Source organism: Capra hircus, chromosome 3 (genome assembly GCF_001704415.2).
Source record: "Capra hircus breed San Clemente chromosome 3, ASM170441v1, whole genome shotgun sequence".
Classification (NCBI taxonomy): domain Eukaryota; kingdom Metazoa; phylum Chordata; class Mammalia; order Artiodactyla; family Bovidae; genus Capra; species Capra hircus.
The window spans coordinates 86016492-86037184 of NC_030810.1; the positions used below are offsets into that span (position 1 = coordinate 86016492).

The window sequence follows — 20693 nt, forward strand, 5'->3', positions numbered from 1 at the left end:
ATTGAAAAACTAAAGCTAGAGCTGCCATATGACACAGCAACCCCATTACTGGGCATAAATCCTGAGAAAACCGTAATTCAAAAAGACACGTGCACTCCAATGTTCACTGCAGCACTCTTTATAATAGCCAGGACATGGAAGCAACCTAAATGTCCATCAACCAATGCATAGATAAAGAAGATACGATGCATATTAACAATAGAATATTATTCAACCATAAAAAGGAATAACTTGGGTCATTTGCAGAGATGTTTATGGACCTAGACTCTGTCATACAGAATGAAGTAAGTCAGAAAAACAAAGATTGATGCGTGTACGTGGAATCTAGAAAAATGGTGCAGACGAACCAACTTGCAGGGCAGGAGTAGAGATGCAGAAGTAGAGAATGGAGACGTGGATATGACAGAGGGATGAGCTGGGAGACTGGGATTGACATGTGAACTGCCATGTGTAAAACAGGTCTCTCCTGGGAACCTACTGTGTATCCCAGGGAGCTCAGCTCAGTGTTTTGTGATGAGCTAGTTGGATGCGATGTGGTGGGGAAATGGGAGGAAGGTCAAAGAGGGAGGTTCAGTTCGTTCAGTTACTCAGTCATGTCCGACTCTGCGACCCCATGGACTGCAGCACGCCAGGCCTCCCTGTCCATCACCAACTCCAGGAGTTTACTCAGACTCATGTCCACTGAGTCGGTGATGCCATCCAACCATCTCATCCTCTGTTGTCCCCTTCTCCTCCTGCCTTTAGTCTTTCCCAGCATCAGGGTCTTTTCAGTTGAGTCAGTTCTTCACATCAAGTGGCCAAAGTATTGGAGTTTCAGCCCCAACATCAGTCCTTCCAGTGAATATTTAGGACTGATTTCCCTTAGGATAGACTGGTTTGATCTCCTTGAGTCTTCTCCAACACCACAGTTCAAAAGCATCAATTCTTTGGCACTCAGCTTTCTTTATAGTCCAACTCTCACATCCATACATGACCACTGGAAAAACCAAAGCCTTGACTAGATGGACCTTTGTTGGCAAAGTAATGTCTCTGCTTTTTAATATGCTGTCTATGTTGGTCCTAACTTTCCTTCCAAGAAGTAAGCATCTTTTCATTTCATTGCTGCAAAGCCATCTGCAGTGATTTTGGAGCACCCCAAAATAAACTCAGCCACTGTTACCACTGTTTCCCCATCTATCTGCCATGAAGTGATGGGATCAGATGCCATGATCTTCGTTTTCTGAATGTTGAGCTTTAAGACAACTTTTTCACTCTCCTCTTTCACTTTCATCAAGAGGCTCTTTAGTTCCTCTTCACTTTCTGCCATAAGGGTGGTGTCATCTGCATACCTGAGGTTATTGATATTTCTCTTGGCAATCTTGATTCCAGCTTGTGCTTCTTCCAGCCAGCATTTCTCATGATGTACTCTGCATATAAGTTAAATAAGCGAGGTGACAATATACAGCCTTGATGTACTCCTTTTCCTATTTGGAACATGTCTGTTGTTCCTGTCCAGTTCTAACTGTTGCTTCCTGACCTGAATACAAATTTCTCAAGAGGCAGGTCGGGTGGTCTGGTATTCCCATCTCTTTCAGAATTTTCCACAGTTTATTGTGATCCACACAAAGGCTTTGGCATAGTCAATAAAGCAGAAATAGATGTTTTTCTGGAACTCTCTTGCTTTTTCAAAGATCCAATAGATGCTGGCAATTGATTTCTTGTCCCTCTGCCTTTTCTAAAACCAGCTTGAACATCTGGAAGTTCATGGTTCATGTACTGTTAAAGCCTGGCTTGGAGAATTTTGAGCATTACTTGACTAGTGTGTGAGATGAGTGCAAAAGTGCAGTAGTTTGAACATTCTTTGGCATTGCCTATTTTAGGGATTAGAATGAAAACTGACCTTTTCCAGTTCTGTGGCCACTGCTGAGTTTTCCAAATTTGCTGGCATATTGAGTGCAGTACTTTCACAGCATCATTTTTTAGGATTTGAAACAACTCAACTGGAATTCCGTCACCTCCCCTAGCTTTGTTTGTAATGATGCTTCCTAAGGCCCGTTTGACTTCACAGTCCAGGATGTCTGGCTCTAGGTGAGTGATCACACCACCGTGATTATCCGGGTCGTGAAGATCTTTTTTTTGTGCAGTTCTTCTGTGTATTCTTGCCACCTCTTCTTAATACCTTCTGCTTCTGCTAGGTTCATACAATTTCTGTCCTTTATTAAGCCCATTTTTGCATGAAATGTTCCCTTGGTATCTCGAATTTTCTTGAAGAGATCTCTAGTCTTTCCCACTCTACTGTTTTCCTCTATTTCTTTGCACTGATCACTGAGGAAGGCTTTCCTATCTCTCCTTGCTGTTCTTCGGAACTCTGCATTCAAATGGGTATCTTTCCCTTTCTTCTTTGCTTTTTGCTTCTCTTCTTTTCTCAGCTATTTGTAAGGCCTCCTCAGACCGCCATTTTGCTTTTTGCATTTCTTTTTCTTGGGGATGGTCTTGATCCCTTTTTCCTGTACAGTGTCACAAACTTCTGTCTATAGTTCATCAGGCACTCTATCAGATCTAGTCCCTTAAATCTATTTCTCACTCCCACTGTATAATCATAAGGGATTTGATTTAGGTCATACCTGAATGGTCTAGTGGTTTTTCCTTCTTCCTTCAATGTAAGTCTGAATTTGGCAATAAGGATTTCATGATCTGAGCCACAGTCAGCTTCCAGTCTTGTTTTTGCTGATTGTGTAGAGCTTCTCTATCTTTGGCTGCAAAGAATATAATCAATCTGATTTTGGTGTTGATCATCTGGTGATGTCCATGTGTACAGTCTTCTCTTGTGTTGTTGAAAGAGGGCTTTTGCTATGATCAGTGTGTTCTCTTGGCAAAACTCTATTAGCCTTTGCCCTGCTTCATTCTGTACTCCAAGGACAAATTTGCCTGTTACTCCAGAGATTCTTGACTTCTTACTTTGCATAATGAAAAGGACATCTTTTTTTAGTATTAGTTCTAGAAGGTCTTGTAGGTCTTCATAGGACCGTTCAACTTCAGCTTCTTCAGCATTACTGGTCGGAGCATAGACTTGGATTAATGTGATATTGAATGGTTTGCCTTGGAAGCGAACAGAGATCATTCTGTCATTTTTGAGATTGCATCCAAGTACAGCATTTCGGACTCTTTTGTTGACCATGATGGCTACTCCATTTCTTCTAAGGGATTCCTGCCCACAGTAGTAGATATAATGGTCATCTGAGTTAAATTCACCCATTCCAGTGCATTTTAGTTCACTGATTCCTAGAATGTTGATGTTCAGTCTTGCCATCTCCTGTCTGACCACTTTAAGAGGGAGGAGATATATGTATACATACACCTGATTCACTTCGTTGCACTCCAGAAACTAACACAACTTTGTAAAGCAATGATAATAAAAAATAAATTAATAATCCAATTTAAAAAAATTGAAGTTAAAGGACCTGGGATTGAATGGCTTGGAGGATGTGATGGAGCAGGAATATCAGGAAATTTAGCCCGAAGCTTTGAGTAAGTCCTCCAGATGTAGCTCATGCAGATGAATATTTAAACTGTGAAGGTCAGGGTCTTGATGTGTAGAGGCTACAGCTGTGAAGCCCCAGTTGCTAAGCATTCCCTGAGTGCTGCCCATGTTTAGTCCTGTGCCCAGAGTGTGAGAGACACAAAAGTTGTATCAGGTATAGTCTCTTGTCTCAGAGATTTTATTCCAGTTGGGAATAGAGACTGTGGAATAGAATACTTTGCCACGGCTCAGTGGAAGAAGTGAGACTTAACTCAGCTTAAAGGATGCTCAAGAGGGCTTGGACCAGGCAGTATCAGTGAAAATGGACAGGAAAGGATGAATTGGAGAGACATTACCAAAGGCAAAAATGCTGCATCGTGGGGTTAGAGTAGCAGATACACCAGAGTTCAAGTTCAGATTGTTACATACTAATTGTATGATTTCAGTCACCTTGAACTCTAAGCTTCAGTTTTTGCATTTGAGAGCATAATAGCCCTCACCTCATATTGTGAAAATTAAATGAGATACTGCTTAGCACCAGGAGCATGGTACACACTCAATAGATGGTAACTATCATCTTCATTATTACTCTTACTATTATTAAAATAAATAAACAAGTTCAGAAGCATATTGGCCAAAGGGTATAAATGGCAAAAGTGGTGCATGTTTTCCATTTTCCTCCAGATCTATCCTCCATCTTTCTCTGTGCCCCAGCCAGGAGGCTGGTCTTCAATGGAGTGTACCAGCAGGCTCCAGCACCCTTGGCTTTGGTTGGTTTCAGTCAATGGAAGGCAACTGCAGGAGAGAGGAGCTGAAGAGGGATGAGGTAGGGTCTTTGTCTCCTTGATTTCCTCCTGCCTGTATTAACAAGGATTGGCTGTGTCTCTGCCAAAAGCCACGGAGCTCGTCAGCTACTCCTGTAGCTACCGCTGCTCTCCTCATACACCTTTATCTGTTCTTCCTCCAGCCCTCTGCCCCACTGTTCCTTCCATGAGATCCTTTCTGTACCTTAATTGGTTATAAAATAATACCTTCCTAAACCCTCCTCAGTTCCTCCACTGGAATAAGTCATCTCTTTCTTGCCAGGACCCTGACTGGCACTATAAATCTCACAGACAGTACGCAGATTCCTAGCTTGGGAGGTAGAAAGAATGTGAACCCCCTGAGAGAAACAAGGAATTTGAAAAGGCTAACAAGTTTGAATGAAGATGTCAATGTTGGACAAGGTACAATGTTCAGTGAGAGCAGGAGATCCAAAGGAAAATCAGGACCAGCATGTGGCCCTATAGATGAGAAGTGAGGACTAGTCTTTGGGAATTGGCAGCATGGAAATGGTGGTTTAAGCCAGGAGAAGGAATGAGGTGTTCAAAGGAAAGAGAAAAGTGAAGAAAGCCAATTATGAATTATAATTTGGAATCTCAGAATTTTAATTGTGTTCTACCCTCAGAAGAAGTTAGGACATAGTTTTCTTACCATAAGTGTACTTCATTTAACAAATTTGACTCTGAGATGGGCAGGTATGTGAAAGGTTTAAGCTTGTACAGTCAACACACAGAACCAGGATGTCTGCTCCAAAATCCAGGTGCTTTATACATTTGCTGCTCATGCTGCGAACGTTAGTTTTAGCCCTGTCTGGCCTTCCTTCACTGAACCAAATGGGCCTGGAAATCTCATGCCAAGGTTAACACTGTCAGAGATCACCTCTCCTCTTCTCTGGGTCCCAGTACGAATCCCCACACTGCCTCTAACATAGGAAGAAACTTCCTGAACCGAGGCCTCAGAAGGCTAGTGCCTTGAACCACTTTCCTCTGCTTTGCTTGGCCCTTTCAAAATTTATGTTCTCCTGGTTTCTGAAAGCCTGGGTTTTAGGAGGGCTTCCCTGATAGCTCAGTTGGTCAAGAATCTGCCTGCAATGCAGGAGACCCTGGTTCAATTCCTGGGTCGGGAAGATCCACTGGTGAAGGGACAGTCTACCCACTCCAGTATTCTTGGGGTTCCCTGGTGGCTCAGGTGGTAAAGAATCCACCTGCAGTGTGGGAGACCTGGGTTCAATCCCTGGGTTGGGAAGATTCCCTGGAGAAGGGAAAGGCTACCCACTCCAGTATTTGGCCTGGAGAATTCAGGACTATACAGTCCATGGGGTTGCAAAGAGTTGGACATGACTGAGCGACTTTTCACTCACTCACTTTACTCGCCTATCATTCACTCCTTAACTCCTGCAATCTGGCTTTGGTAGATCCACCTCTTCATTGAAATCAGGGCTGCCGAGGTCCCTCATGATCTCTCAGTGGCCAAATCCAATGCACGTCTTGCTTTCCTTCCTTCTTTGAAGACTGGATGGTGTGGCCCACTCCCCCTTCTCAGACCCTCTTTTCTCTTGGCTTTTGTAGCTCTGCGCCTTCCAGGTCTGTCTTGACCATTCCAGTTTCTCCTTATCGATCTCTTACCTGCCCCTGGTTGCTGTTTCCCATGACTCTACCTTGAATTTCTTCACTGCTTACTCCACTTGTTTGCCTGAGCAATCTCTATACTGCACAGCTTCAACCTACAGCTGTACCCAAATTTACGTGTCTGACCCAAACACATCCTCTGAAGTTCAGATCCATGGCTCTAATTGCCTACTCAGTTCAGTTCAGTTCAGTCGCTCAGTCATGTCCAACTCTTTGCGACCCCATGAATAGCAGCTTGCCAGGCCTCCCTGCCCATCACCATCTCCCGGAGTTCACTTAGACTCACGTCCATCGAGTCCATGATGCCATCCAGCCATCTCATCCTCGGTCGTTCCCTTCTCCTCCTGCCCCCAGTCCCTCCCAGCATCAGAGTCTTTTCCAATGAGTCAACTCTTCGCATGAGGTGGCCAAAGTACTGGAGCTTCAGCTTTAGCATCATTCCTTCCAAAGAAATACCAGGGTTGATCTCCTTCAGAATGGACTGGTTGGATCTCCTTGCAGTCCAAGGGACTCTCAAGAGTCTTCTCCAACACCACAGTTCAAAAGCATTAATTCTTCGGCGCTCAGCCTTCTTCATAGTCCAACTCTCACAGCCATACATGACCACAGGAAAAACCATAGCCTTGACTAGACGGACCTTAGTCGGCAAAGTAATGTCTCTGCTTTTGAATATGCTATCTAGGTTGGTCATAACTTTTCTTCCAAGGAGTAAGTGTCTTTTAATTTCATGGCTGCAGTCACCATCTGCAGTGATTTTGGAGCCCCCCAAAAATAAAGTCTAACACTGTTTCCACTGTTTCCCCATCTATTTCCCATAAAGTGATGGAACCAGATGCCATGATCTTCGTTTTCTGAATGTTGAGCTTTAAGCCAACTTTTTCACTCTCCTCTTTCACTTTCATCAAGAGGCTTTTTAGTTGCTCTTCACTTTCTGCCATAAGGGTGGTGTCATCTGCATATCTGAGGTGATTGATATTTCTCCTGGCAATCTTGATTCCAGCTTGTGTTTCTTCCAGTCCAGCGTTTCTCATGATGTACTCTGCATAGAAGTTAAATAAGCAGGGTGACAATATACAGCCTTGATGTACTCCTTTTCCTATTTGGAACCAGTCTGTTGTTCCATGTCCAGTTCTAACTGTTGATTCCTGACCTGCATACAGATTTCTCAAGAGGCAGGTCAGATGGTCTGGTATTCCCATCTCTTTCAGAATTTTCCACAGTGTATTGTGATCCACACAGTCAAAGGCTTTGGCATAGTCAATAAAGCAGAAATAGAGGTCTACTGGACCCCTCCAATTGGATGTCCAAAATTGCCTACTGGACCCCTCCAATTGGATGTCCTATGGGTGCCTCAAAATGTCCCAACTGAACTTGACATCTGGCCTCCTGCCTGTCTCCCACACCCATTCTTAACCGGATCTTCCACTTCTATTCCTGACCTTGGTTAGCCAAGCTAGAAATCTGGCATGCATCCAAGCCTCCTCCCTCCCTTTATTTACCCTGTTCAGTCTGCCACCGCTTCCTTAAACTCTTAGATTTGTCCCCCTCTTCATCCTTAGTGCCAGCCTTGGTTTAGGACTTCATAATTTGTTACCTGGATTATAATTTTCTAGCCTATTTCCTACTGTCTTGCCCTCATGGTGGCTGCTGTTTCTCAGCTTTAAACCCTGCATTGTTGCCCTGTCATGCCCCCTCAAGATGAAATTAATCTAACCTCCTTAGCATAGCATAAAGGCTTTTCATGGTAGTCCTTATCTAAGGACCTCTCTCCAGTCTCCTCCCTTCCCTGTGAGCTCTATCTGGTCAGTTATACTGCCACACGGTTCCTCACGCTCTCAGCACTGTCTTGCCCCTGTGCCACTGCTCCTGCTGATTCCTTTTCCTGGGACACCTGTTTGCCCTACTCCGCCATATTCTTCCTACACTGCCCAGTCCAGAAATCCCTTCCGGGAAGCCTTCCAAGGCACTCTCCCACTGGTCAGGGTGAGCCCCTTCCGTGCTGCCATTAGCATCATATGTAATCATAGGTAACCTTTCCATACTGCATGCTACTTGTGGATTTACTGGTCTGTTGTGCCCAGGAGTCTATAATTCACTTGAAAAAGGGACAGTTTCTTTGTCTTCAAATTCCTGGTGCCTGTTGCAGAGTCTGAGTCATAGGGAGTACCCCACAAATGTTGTTGAATGAATGTGAGTTATTTAATTCATATGATGAAAGAATAATGAACTGTGTGCCTTAGTGTTTGAATCTTCCTAGTTTTTTGCCTGTCCAGCTTCTGAAGCACAGCCTGTCCTGACCTTTGCCCAGGTCCTTTGTGTCAGGACATCTGACCACCCATCTCGCTGCTGGCCCAATGGCCTAAAATCTACAGCTTCAACTTCACACGTCCCTGGTTCTAGCGGTCTCAGCTTTTGCCCCATTGCCACGCTTCACCTCTGCTTCACACGACCCTGACGCTGATGGGTTCCAATGTAAAGTAGCGATTTGATGAAATGTGACAAAAAGCGAGGATGTAAAAGCTGAAGATTTTGATCTGAAAAGCATGTATTCAGGATTGACTTCCAGGTGTTTTAAGTTTTATATATTTAGTTTGCAGATCCCGGCAATTTTTATAGCCTGTGTCTCCCAGGCCCATCAAATCTCGTTGTGCTTGCCCTTTGCGATAGCTGACATATTGTTTTCTTGAGCCTACCATGGTTTCCGATTTATTATGGGATGACTGCTGAGGAAAAACAGCCATACAGATCCCCCTGAGAAGGAAAAGGGGCTAAATATATGTTGAAATAGAAAGCTCTAGTCTCTTTTACTCCTTGTAAAAGACAAAGATAGCTCAATGTTCAGCAAAATTTTTTTTACCAGAACATTCCTACCCCCACCAGTGTAGAGAAAATATGATGCTATAAAGTCATTTATGTCATATTTTTGTGTGTCAAATTCTCTAATAAAGATTTTTGAAATGTGATAAAATTCATTACCAGCCTTCTGTGTTGAAAATGATAGGGAGACTCCTGTGCTAGGCATTTGGAAAATTCTTGTACCTGCAGTGAAAAACATGCAATATTTCATTAAGGGCCTGATATCTTATATTTGAATTTGGTTACTTCTATGTTTCACAATAAGCTTTAAGAGTATTACTTTAGCCTTCAGTTGATCAGTCTGTTCTTTTAACTTCTGACACATCTGCTTCCCCTGAGATATCTTTTGAAATATGTAAGAAGAACTCAAGGAAGGGTCTTCCTGAGAAGTCGATGGCAGCTTAGAGAGACTCGGCTCAGATTCTATTCCTATATAAGAAACAATAAAATTTGGCTACCATTCATCTCAACTGCATTGCGATTTTGTTAAGTACTAAAAACAGAAGTCTGTGGCAATCACCACCATTTGCTATTTAAAAAATCTCTTTTCAAAAGGTGTATCTAAGCCAAAGAGGTTTAAAAATGCTAGTACCTGCGAGATGTTCTTGGTGGATATGTACTGTGGGTTCCATCTGCACAATGAAAGGATGAGAAAACATTACTGTTGATATTAACCAATGACACCATTATGCAGGATGACCCAATGTGTTCTGGTCATCATGGAGGCCACCCAGGGTTATGTCAAGAGCTGAGGCCCTGATGCCAAGGTTGAATTCCACTCTGACACTTATCTGCCGGGTGATCCAGAGCAATTACGTCATTGCTATAAACCTCAAATTCCTCAGCAATAAAATGGGGATAGTAACAGAACTTACTTCATAGTGTCAAGATGAGAATTAAATGTTACCATAGTTTGGTTCAGTTCAGTTCAGTTCAGTTTAGTTGCTCAGTCATGTCCGACTCTTTGTGACCCCATGAATCGCAGCACACCAGGCCTCCCTGTCCATCACCATCTCCTGGAGTTCACCCAGTACATGGTAAATATTCAGTATATGTTAGCTGTTACTGTTATCATGTTTGATACTATTATATGGAATACTCAAACCCTTCTCCTACGGTTCGACCACAAGCTCCCCCAGGGCAGGGACCTCTGTTGGTCTCGTCACTGACTGTTGCTAGGGCTCTCGCTAACACCAGATACATGGTGGCTAGTGTCTGGGAGCAAGATAGTGACTTCACACAGGACATTCCCTTTTCTACTCACCAGAGGCTAACTGGATAAGAGTTCAAATTCCAGAGTGATTCACCTTGATCATCTTCCCATTGTTCCCAACACACACAGCTCACAAACACACTAGAGACAGAGAGCCAATGCTGTGGTCAAACTAGACTGTGGTTACTAGAAATATCTCAGGTATACGATGGCTATGGAAACTAGAGTCCAGTTCGCCAACCTGAATGGACAGGCCAAGAGAAAAGAAGATGCCCCACTTCAGACTCCCGTTACCAGAGACAGATGAACTTGATATTCGATCTGCCCCTACTACCCACAGGGCACTGAGAACTGTGCCCACCCAAGAGGGTTCTTCTGCGAGCAGAATGAGGAATGTGGAGACTTCCCAGTGTCACAGGGGTACAGATTTCTCTAAGACTGGGAGAAGCATCCTAGTCAAGGCCGAGTGGGCTGCTGACTCCAGGTGTGTGTGTGTGTGTGTGTGTGTGTGTGTGTGTGTGTTGCAAGGGATAAGGGAGGTTCTATTCAAATTCCCCAGAAGTTTCCGTTAAAAGAAAAGGTGGATGAAGGGGTGGAAATAGAGACAGGCAGAGAGTGTTCAGGCAGGGTGCCCTTCATAGACTGCTTAAAAGAAAGATCATACAGTCCTGGCAAAGTGCCGGAGAACTCAAGTATTTACTTTGATCATTAATGTGAACTTATTTAACTACAGAACCTCAAATAGTCAATGAGATCCTCAGCCTCAGCATTTGGGAAGGTGGGTGGAAGGATGGAAAGATGGGGAAAGGGGAAAAAGTATAGATTAAATGTTAACAAACTGTTGTACTAAATAGTTACCAGTATAACAATCTTGAAATATGTTATCAAAGATCATAATTTAAGTTAGCATTCATAACCAAGGGCATAATATATGCAAACACCTGGCCAGGGCTCTGGGGGAATTGGGTGATGGAAAGATGAAGACGAGGCAGCCGCCTCCAGAGTCTTGAAATCTAGTCGAAGGAACAGATGTTTGGAAATCGTAATGATGCAAGCAGGTTGAGATAAGCTCTGACAGAATATTTAAGAAACACGGATGCAAAAGACTGGCTGTGGGATTCTGAAAAGTCCTATGGCCAGTGTGGAGTTGAAGGAGACCATGAAAATGAGCAGGGGTTTGATAAGCAGAGGTGGGATGTTCCCGGTAAGGCAGGAGCTCAGAGAAGGTGGGGCCAGCCCACTAACTGAGGATGACTCCTGGGGAGGGGAGCTGAGTTCAGAAGGCTAGCATGACAGGAAAAATGGGGACATGCAAATTCCTGGTTGAAGAATTTGGATTTTATTCTGTGTTATTGTTAGTTCAGTTCCAGATTCTTCTCATGAGGACACCCACTGCGCTCCTGAGAGTTCAGGGTACCGGCCCAGAACTAGAATTCAGAACCTCAGAACTACAGCTTAGTTCTCTGCACCTTCTGAAGACCCACACTCATATGGATGAGCAGCGGTCCTGAGGGTGTGTTTCCTGAAGACTGCTTCCACTTACCTCTACCAGTTGTGAAGGTTCAGTAGTTTCCCACGTCTGCTCTTGTTTTTCAACATAATTTGATCTAGATGTGCTTTCTGAAATATCTTGCCCAACAGCTGACTTATCTCTCAGTTCAGGAGAAAAGCTGGCTTGTGGATCTGTTATAAGAGGTTTGTCAATTATGTAATTTTTAGGAATTTTCACTTTGGGAGCAACCTTAGAGAAATTAGAGAACCAGTAATAAATTTGACTATGGCCATATTTGAACTTGTTGCCAGAGTTTGCTTTTTCAGCCTGATTATGTGGTGTCTGCCATAGGCAACTTTTTTGTTTATCACATAGACTCTTGATTTTAGATAGAAAATTTGAATTTTCCTCATGGCTGCTTTCTCCAGCAGCCACTAACTCATCTGAATCAGAAGTGTTTTCTTCTGTCACGGTCAGAGAACAACTGGGCTTGTTGCTATTTTTATCATCGCTTTTGGAGTTGAATTGGTCAGTGAGTTCTGAGGATTGTTCTATCGGCCAAGAATTCTTAACATGCCACACAATAATATTTTTAATAATAGTCTCATCGAAACTGTCATTATTAGAGATCTCTGGGAGAGTTTCACAATTAATGCCTTGGTCTTTGGAGAATTCTTCTTTGCAAAGGTGATGGAGTAAAATATCAGAAATGTTTGACTTTGAAGTGTCTTCCTGATTAGCTGGAATAGGAAGATTTATGGTGCACTGATTCTCTTTATCACATGTTTCGCTGACAGCATTTTCAGTCGTTTTATCCAAAGTCATGGTCATATCTGCCTCTTGACAAGTCTCTCTATATGTAGCCTTTTCTTGAGACTCATCTTCTGCTAAATTCGTTTGATTTGAGACATCAAGGATGTCATGTCTTGAGGTAAGATTATAACCATGGTACATCTTAACTTGGAAGAAACCCTCATCATAAGGCAAATCCTCCTGTTGCTTAGAAGTTGTGTCTTTCAGGAAATAGGCTTTGTCCATGTATGTGCAGTGTGACCTCCTTTATCAGTTGCTCCCGATCTTGATGTTCTTAATTATAGCAATACATCGTCTAGTTTTCATTAACTGTCTTCACTGTGTGTCCTCATCTGTGCAAAATGAAAAGAACATCATTGTTAAATATAATTAATGTAATGTGTGAAACTATGCTTATCAAAGTGGATGCAGATCATTTTTATGCAGATCAAAGTGGATGTTTTCCATTTAGAGAAATGCAGTTATAAACTGAAGGCAGAAAGCTCTGCCAAGAGGAACTGATCCTAAATATTACATTAACATAATTGATGGTATATAATCAAGGAATTAGAAAGGAGAGGGAGGCTAAATATTTCACTCATTAAACAGTGAGGAAGACATCATTTCCAGTTAATGACCAAATGTTTATCAACTTCTCTTTGGAAGTACTATTTGAAATTTGTGCTCCCAAAACAGCAGCTTGGGATGCAAGTAAGGGATTGATTTTCTTGAAGGCAGACTATAGATACATGTATATAAGCTCAGACAGTTAACAAATCTACCTACAATACAGGAGACCCAGGTTCAATCCCTGGGTCAGGAAGATCCCCTGGAGAAGAGAATGGTAACCCACTCTAGTATTCTTGACTGAAGAATTCCATGGACAGAGGAGCCTGGTGGGCTATAGTTCATGGGCTTGCAAAGAGTTGGACACGACCAAGTGACTGACACACACAATACACAGTGGAATATTCAGTTCAGTTCAGTCGCTCAGTCGTGTCCGACTTTTTGTGACCCCATGAATCGCAGCACGCCAGGCCTCCCTGTCCATCACCAACTCCCAGAGTTCATCAAGTCCATCAAGTCAGTGATGCCATCCAGCCATCTCATCCTCTGTCATCCCCTTCTCCTCCTGCCCCTAATCCCTTCCAGCATCAGAGTCTTTTCCAATGAGTCAACTCTTCACATGAGGTGGCCAAAGTACTGGAATTTCAGCTTTAGCATCATTCCCTCCAAAGAAATCCCAGGGTTGATCTCCTTCAGAATGGACTGGTTGGATCTCGTTGCAGTCCAAGGGACTCTCAAGAGTCTTCTCCAACACCACAGTTCAAAAGCATCAATTCTTCGGCACTCAGCCTTCTTCACAGTCCAACTCTCACATCCATACATGACCACTGGAAAAACCATAACCTTGACTAGACGGACCTTTGTTGGCAAAGTAATGTCTCTGCTTTTGAATATGCTATCTAGGTTGGTCATAACTTTCCTTCCAAGTGGAATATTAGTCAGCTGTTAAAGTTAAATTCTACTTTTTTCATCAACATGGATGGACATAGAGTTTATTGTGTTTAATGAAATAAGTCAAAGATAACTGTTATCATTTATATGTAGAATCTAAAAAATGAAACAAAACAAAACAGAAACAGACTCACATATATAGAAAACAATCTAGTGATTATCAGTAAGAAGAGAGAAAGGGAAAGGGTCAAATTAGCAGTGAGAACTAAGAGACACCAACTACTGTGTATAAAATAAGTAAGTTACAAGGATCTGTTATACAGAACAGCAAATAGAACCAATATATTATGATAACTTTAAATGGAATATAATGTGTAAAAATATTGAATTACTATGTTATATGCCTGAAGCTCGGAGAAGGCAATGGCAACCCACTCGAGTACTCTTTGCCTGGAAAATCCCATGGACAGAGGAGCCTGATAGGCTGCAGTCCGTGGGGTTGCTGAGGGTCGGACATGACTAAGCGACTTCACTTTCACTTTTCACTTTCATGCATTGAAGGAGGAAATGGCAACCCACTCCAGTGTTCTTGCCTGGAGAATCCCAGGGACGGGGGATCCTGCTGGGCTGCCGTCTATGGGGTCGCACAGAGTTGGACACGACTGAAGTGACTTAGCAGCAGCAGCATGCCTGAAGCTAAAATAAATTTGTAAGTCAACAGCAACAAAAAAGAGTCTGAGCAGTCCTGTCAAGCTGCCACAGTTTGGCGGTAGCAGCACATCTTAGGGATACTCCTGAAAATGTTCAGAGCAAAACCAGCTGCCATCTGGTATGAGTCGTTTATTCTTTGGGGGAGCTTCCCTAGTGGCTCATATGGTAAAAAATCTGCCTGCAGTGCAGGAGACCTGGATTCAATCCCTGGGTCAGGAAGATCCTCTGGAGAAGGGATTGGCTACCCACTCCAGTATTCTTTTTTTTTTTTTTTTAACTACGTATTTATTGGCTGTGGTGGGTCGTCAGTGATAGACGGGCTTTCTAGCTGCGGTGAGCAAGGCCTTCTCTTCACTGCAGTGTGTGGGCCTCTCATTGTGGCAGCTTCTCTTGTGGCGGAGCACAGGCTCTAGGGCACATGCGCTTCAGTAGTTTCAGCCAGCAGGCTCAGCAGCTGTGGCGCATGGACTTGGTTTCTGCTTGGCATGTGGGATCTTCCCAGACCTGGTATCAAACCAATGTCCTTTGCATTTCAAGGTGGATTCTTAACCACTGGACCACCAGGGAAGCCCCCACTCCAGTGTTCTTGCCTGGAGAATTCCATGGACAGAGGATCCTGGCGGGCTACAGTCCAGGGGGTCATGAAGAGTCAGACACAACTGAGTGACTAACACTTTCACTGTATTCTTTTAAACAAAATTGAAAGCACCCATTTAAATATCTCTTCTTGATTTATAAACTTTTGGGACAACTTTATAGAAGTAGTCAAATTGTCTCCAGTTTTAGCTGGAATAACTGAAGCTCTGAGTCAACTAAGAGGCCACAACCACTGGCCGGCCTCCCTTGCCCATATAATGATGGGGTTGGAGAAGCAGATCTCTGAGGTTGTCTCCCCCATCTAAATTTTTATGAGTCTATAACTTGTGCTTTATTTATAGAACCTAAAAAGCTAAAGGGATATGTTTGACCAAAAAAAGCGAGCTAAATTTTCTGAGGGGGAAAAAAAGGACTAAAAATAAAATGCGGTAAAGATATCTATAAAACATTGTACAAAAATTTGAATTTATAGATAGGTGTCAATGTTAGAGTATTCAAATAAACGTATTTTGTTTAAAGAGAGAAAGAGAAAGAAAAAGAACCATCATCATCACTGTAGGATTACTTTGGCAGTCTAACATTTACTGTAAAGTGAGGTGTATGAACAGAATTATAGGCCACTGCAACTGAACTTGAAGAACAAGGGAAATGCTTCCCAGGAAGGTCAAAAGCACGGAGGGAAAGTAGGGGTTGGGAGACCAGGATTTGAATTCTGGCTTCTCTACTCATTAGCTCTATGCCATCAGGCAAGTTACGTCACTTTTCTGAGTTTTAGTTTCCTCTTCTGAAAAATAAGAAGAATACCTAGGTCACAGGATTGCTAGATGAACGTGAGATAAGGTATACAAAGTTCTGACATAGTGTTTGGCACAGAGGGAGCAATCAATAAGGGTAGTTTAAAAATGAAAAACAGACCCAGTCTCAGTGTTGGAGTGCTGAAGAATGCCCAGTACAAAAAGCTAGGTATTCTTTATCTGTGGCATATCGGCAGGATAAAGGAAGAAATGGCCTGTATGAGACAGGACCTCTATAGGGGTCTCAAAACTACTTTTAAAAAAAATCTACCTTTAAATGAATTTATTGTTTGATGGTGAAAACCAATACAAAATAATTTAAGATAAAGCATTGTCTAAGTTACCCTGATAACTCAGTGGTAAAGAATCTGCCTGCCAATGCACGAGATACAGGTTTGACCCCTGGGTCAGGAAGATCCCCCAGAGAAGGAAACAACAACCCACTCCAATATTCTTGCTGGGAAGTCCCACGGATGGAGGAGCCTGGTGGGCTACAGTCCAAGGGATCACAGAGTCAGACACGACGTAGCAACTGAACAACAGCAACAAAGTTTATGCCTTCTGTGTATACTAGCCTGCATATGCCAGTCTCAGACTCCTCAGCCTGCCCTTCTCGCCTCCGCTCGGCCACCGCAAGCCTGTCCTCTATGTCAGTGAGTCTGCTTCTGTTTCATAAATAAGTTAATTTGTGTCATATTTTAGATTCCACATATAAGTGATACCATATGATATTTGCCTTTCTCTTTCTGACTTACTTCACTCGTATGATCATCTCTAGGGCCAACCAGGTTGCTGCAAACAGCATTCTTTCGTTTATGGCTGAGTAGTATTCCACTGTATATACACACCATATCTTCTTTATCCATTTATCTGGCAGCGGACATTTGGGTTGTTTCTGTGCCTTAATTACTGTGCATAGTGCTGCTATGAACATAAGGGTTCATGTATGGAAGATGTCATGTATACATATATAGGTACACATATGTATATAATAAAGAATGACTCCTGCCATATACATATGTATATAATAAGAAAGAATGACATCCTGCCATTTACCATAACATTAATGGACCTTGAGTACATTATGCCAAGTGAAATAAGTCAGACAGAAAAAGGCAGGTTCTGTATGATATAACTTATATGTGGAATCTAAAAAGGCCAAATTCATACAAATGAAGAGTAGAATGGTGATTACCAGAGGGTGGCGGGTGGAGGGGTAAGACATGTTGTTTAAGGGTACAAGCTTGGAACAGGCCATAAGTAAGCCCTAGAGATCTAAAGTAAAGTACAAGGAATACAGACAATAATATTATAATCATCAAACTTTCTAAGAGACTAGAACTTAATTATTCCAACCACTAAATAAACGATTATTATGTAACATGATAAAGATCTAGTTATCACTACAATATATAAATGTATCAAATTAACATATTATATACCTTAAAATTGTACTTTGTTATATGTCAAAATATTTCAATTTTTTAAAGTTGTCTAATTTTTGAGAGGGAGAGCATCTTTAAATGCCTACAAAGAAAAGAAAGATGAATTCTAAGATTTGCAGGACTTTTCATGACCCAAACTGTGGCCCCCAAACTCATCCTCATGCCTTATTTGTATCTTGAGGTGCTCATTGCTGAGCTCCAAGCCCTTCTTGCTGGAAAAGACCCTTTGTTAGCCAGATCCTAATTTCTAAAATATCATTCTGCTTAAACTGATAAAATTTATTTTTTGCTATGACTCTTAAGGAAAAGAAAGAAGAGCAACCACCAAGAGAAGCTAGAGGCCTGAGAAACTCTCCCATTACACACAGGAAAACAGCTTCTGTAATTATTACCATTATTTTTGTGTCTGCTTGCAAAATTTTAAAAGGATGTTTTGCTGCCAAAGGACAAGCTACATCCTTAGAATTGTAAAGGGCCCCTTACAGGTAGCTGGGAGGAAGTGGACCATCTTCCCATGTCAGTATTCAGCTCTGTCTTGAAATCCAAAGATGTATCCAAGAGGTTCCGATCAGAACCCAACAGAACATTTCTCTAGAACCCAATTTGATTTACTGAGTTCAGGTGAACCTGTGTGGGGCCATGGCTGCTTTTGCAGCTATCCTAACCATTATGTGCTCAGCAATAGCTCACAAATCACCCTCCGAGAACACTTTGAGCAAACGCAGCCAGCGCCTCACAGTGACCTGGCCCTGAGGAAACAGCTCAGTCATCCCCTAATAGGGATGAACAGCAAAGTGCTCACCATGCTGACATCTATTCCCTGTGTGGTTTACTTTATCATGAAGTCTGAATTTGGTGCCGAAATGCTGGCCTGACCTCACTAATATCTCTAGTTTAAGAGAAGAAGATAGCCATGGCTGGGATGACTGTTAATCTGATGAAATCAACTAATGTCTATAGATGGAAAAACCAAGACTCCTTAGTGATGGAGTCCAAAGATGGTCAGGGAATCGTTGTTTCTGGCTGGTAGGTGATGTTTGTTCTATTTACCAGGCCCATTTAGTGGTAATACAGATGTTACACACGATGTTATGTATCAGAGGACTGTTTTCATCTTTGAAGAAAAACTGTGGGGCCGTGTGGCTGTGTCAGTCTCTTAACCTCGTCCCCATTACCCTCTGGGTTTAGACCTCTGCTAGCCTCTATCAGGGTGTATTTGGCCTAGAGGCAGAGGAAAAACAGGCATTCCTGCCACCAACACTTCCCTGCCCCCTTCCACTAAGGACCTTACCACTCAAATCCTGAACCCCACTCTTCCAAGATCCACCCTACTGACTGAATGAAAATAGGGGCTGAGAGTTGGAGGCAATGATGCAATAATCCAAAATCTTCTTACTTCTCTATATGTGTGTTGTTAAGAATGTGCCTAGATTACAGTTAGGAGCTTTAAGTACAAGATCCAATGATACTTTGAACTCATAAATCAATACTCTCAACACGAAGCAGTAAGATGACAGCAGTAGACAAAGAAACTCACCTCCATCCTGGGATCCCTAGACATCAAGCAATGAGCTGCTTGAAGGCTCTTGCAATACAGATGAGCAATCCTGTTATTCTAAATCATCTTTCTTCTTTCCTCAGTAGTTGAAAGTTGGCTGCAACTGAATAATAGAACAAAGTCTGAGCTTCAAAATCATGCCGTGTCTGCTGCTTCTGGGTCCCTTTGATTGTAAGAAATCAGCTTTGAAGACTACATGAGGAGCCTCTGATGTGATCTAAGCTTGTCATTTTTCGTTGTCTTTTAAAAGCATTCAAAAATACTTAGATTCTGTTTTAATTTTCAAATTTTCTCTATTCCTAGCTCAAGATTTCTATTTACCCAAAGCAAACAGGAAATATCTCGGAGTAGTATATCCCAGGCCATGCCTGGGATAGGTCAGGTAGTCATGGATTTTGTATCCAGTGTATGGTGTTTCTAGATTAAAATATTTTCAAAGGTCATGTGATACAAGGCTCCCACTGCTCTGGCTGCATTTGATTATGCTCTGGTAGTCCTTATCCGCTAACTCTATCTCAGAAATGTGGAGTGCTCATGAATGCAGTGTCTGTGGCTGAAACTACACACCATCCCGCATGGCCGTCCGGCTTCATCTTGCTATTGTCGAATGGCAGAAGGAGAACGCTGCGACCAGCCCAGTCCTCCCCCGAGAGCCGATGTATTATTCACAGTCGGTCTTAGTGGTGTGGGCCTTCCATGAGTATATGTGAATCTGATGACCAGCTGCTACGAGTTATTTATCCTGAAACTATTTTAAAAGAACAAAAAAAAATCCTTTGAGCAAACCAGTATCTGCAGAAGCTTCCTGTTGGTGTTCACCAGTAGCCTTTGCTTGTTTTTCTTGCCCGTTATGGGTGAGTGCTGTTTTTTATCTAGTTTTCCCATTGACATAGCCACGTAATCAGCATAGACTGTTGTTGATTTGTAAACAAAGGACCTTTGCTGTGCTTTCAGAATATTTAGAAAACTCTTGCCAGTTGATTTTCTAAAGATAATTCTCATGACAAATTTTAAAGCATACTTGATTTAAAGAAGTATAATATTTTAAAAAAATATCTCATGCTTTCCCTAGACTTTCTAGCTGTAGTTTGGCAACCTCTACCTAGAGATAAAGAAGGGCCAGAAAATTTTAAGAAAATTCTTTATCATTTGCTTAAAGACTTAGCCTTTTCCCCACCTTCCACCTACTTTCTAAAGGAAGAAAGTTCACTTGAAATTGTAAATGTTTTAAAGAATAAATGTCAAATACATTAGGTACTAATGCTTGATCTATGCTCCTCAAAATAATTTCTGAAAGTTATGATTTTGATGAAAAGTATAACCTTACATTTAAAAAATCTTAAGTATGAAAAAAAATTTTTTTTAAATTTTTTTAATTAAAAAATCTAAAGTATGAATACCAAAATCTCTATGTGGTAGGATTACAGGTAAATTTTATTTTCTTAATAGAGCAGTCCCTTTATTCCTTCTCTAGGGGATCTTCCCAACCGAACCCAGGTCTCCCGCATTGCAGACAGATTCTTTACCTTCTGAGCCACCAGGAAAGCCCTTCACTTATTAAACAGATATTTATTGAAAGTACCTAGTAGGTGCAATGAGCTATGCTAGGTCCTAGACTGAAAAGGAAATGTAGAAAATAGTTGGATATGTAGATTTTGGTCCCTGACTGAGCTTGTAGCTAGATTCTGTTACTTATTAGTTGTGCAGCTTTGGACAAGTTGTTTAACTTCTCTGTTCCTCAGTTTGTCCTCTGTGAAAAGGTGACATTAATAGCACAAGAAGGGTTGTGAGGATTGTGGGAGTTTTGTTTTTTTTAATTATCACTTAC

At 42.1% G+C, this 20693-nt stretch overlaps 1 protein-coding gene across 1 annotated transcript in view; it reads right to left on the minus strand.

Annotated features, from left to right (window-relative positions):
* The window catches only part of AKNAD1 (AKNA domain containing 1), a 45496-nt gene extending 32948 nt beyond the window's left edge, over positions 1-12548 (minus strand). Inside the window, exons 1-4 of the mRNA XM_013962482.2 lie at positions 11562-12548; positions 9398-9437; positions 9086-9234; positions 8926-8988 (exon numbers count right to left, since the gene is read on the minus strand). Coding sequence (XP_013817936.2) covers positions 8926-8988; positions 9086-9234; positions 9398-9437; positions 11562-12548 — 1239 coding nt within the window. The remainder of the gene's footprint in view (positions 1-8925; positions 8989-9085; positions 9235-9397; positions 9438-11561) is intronic.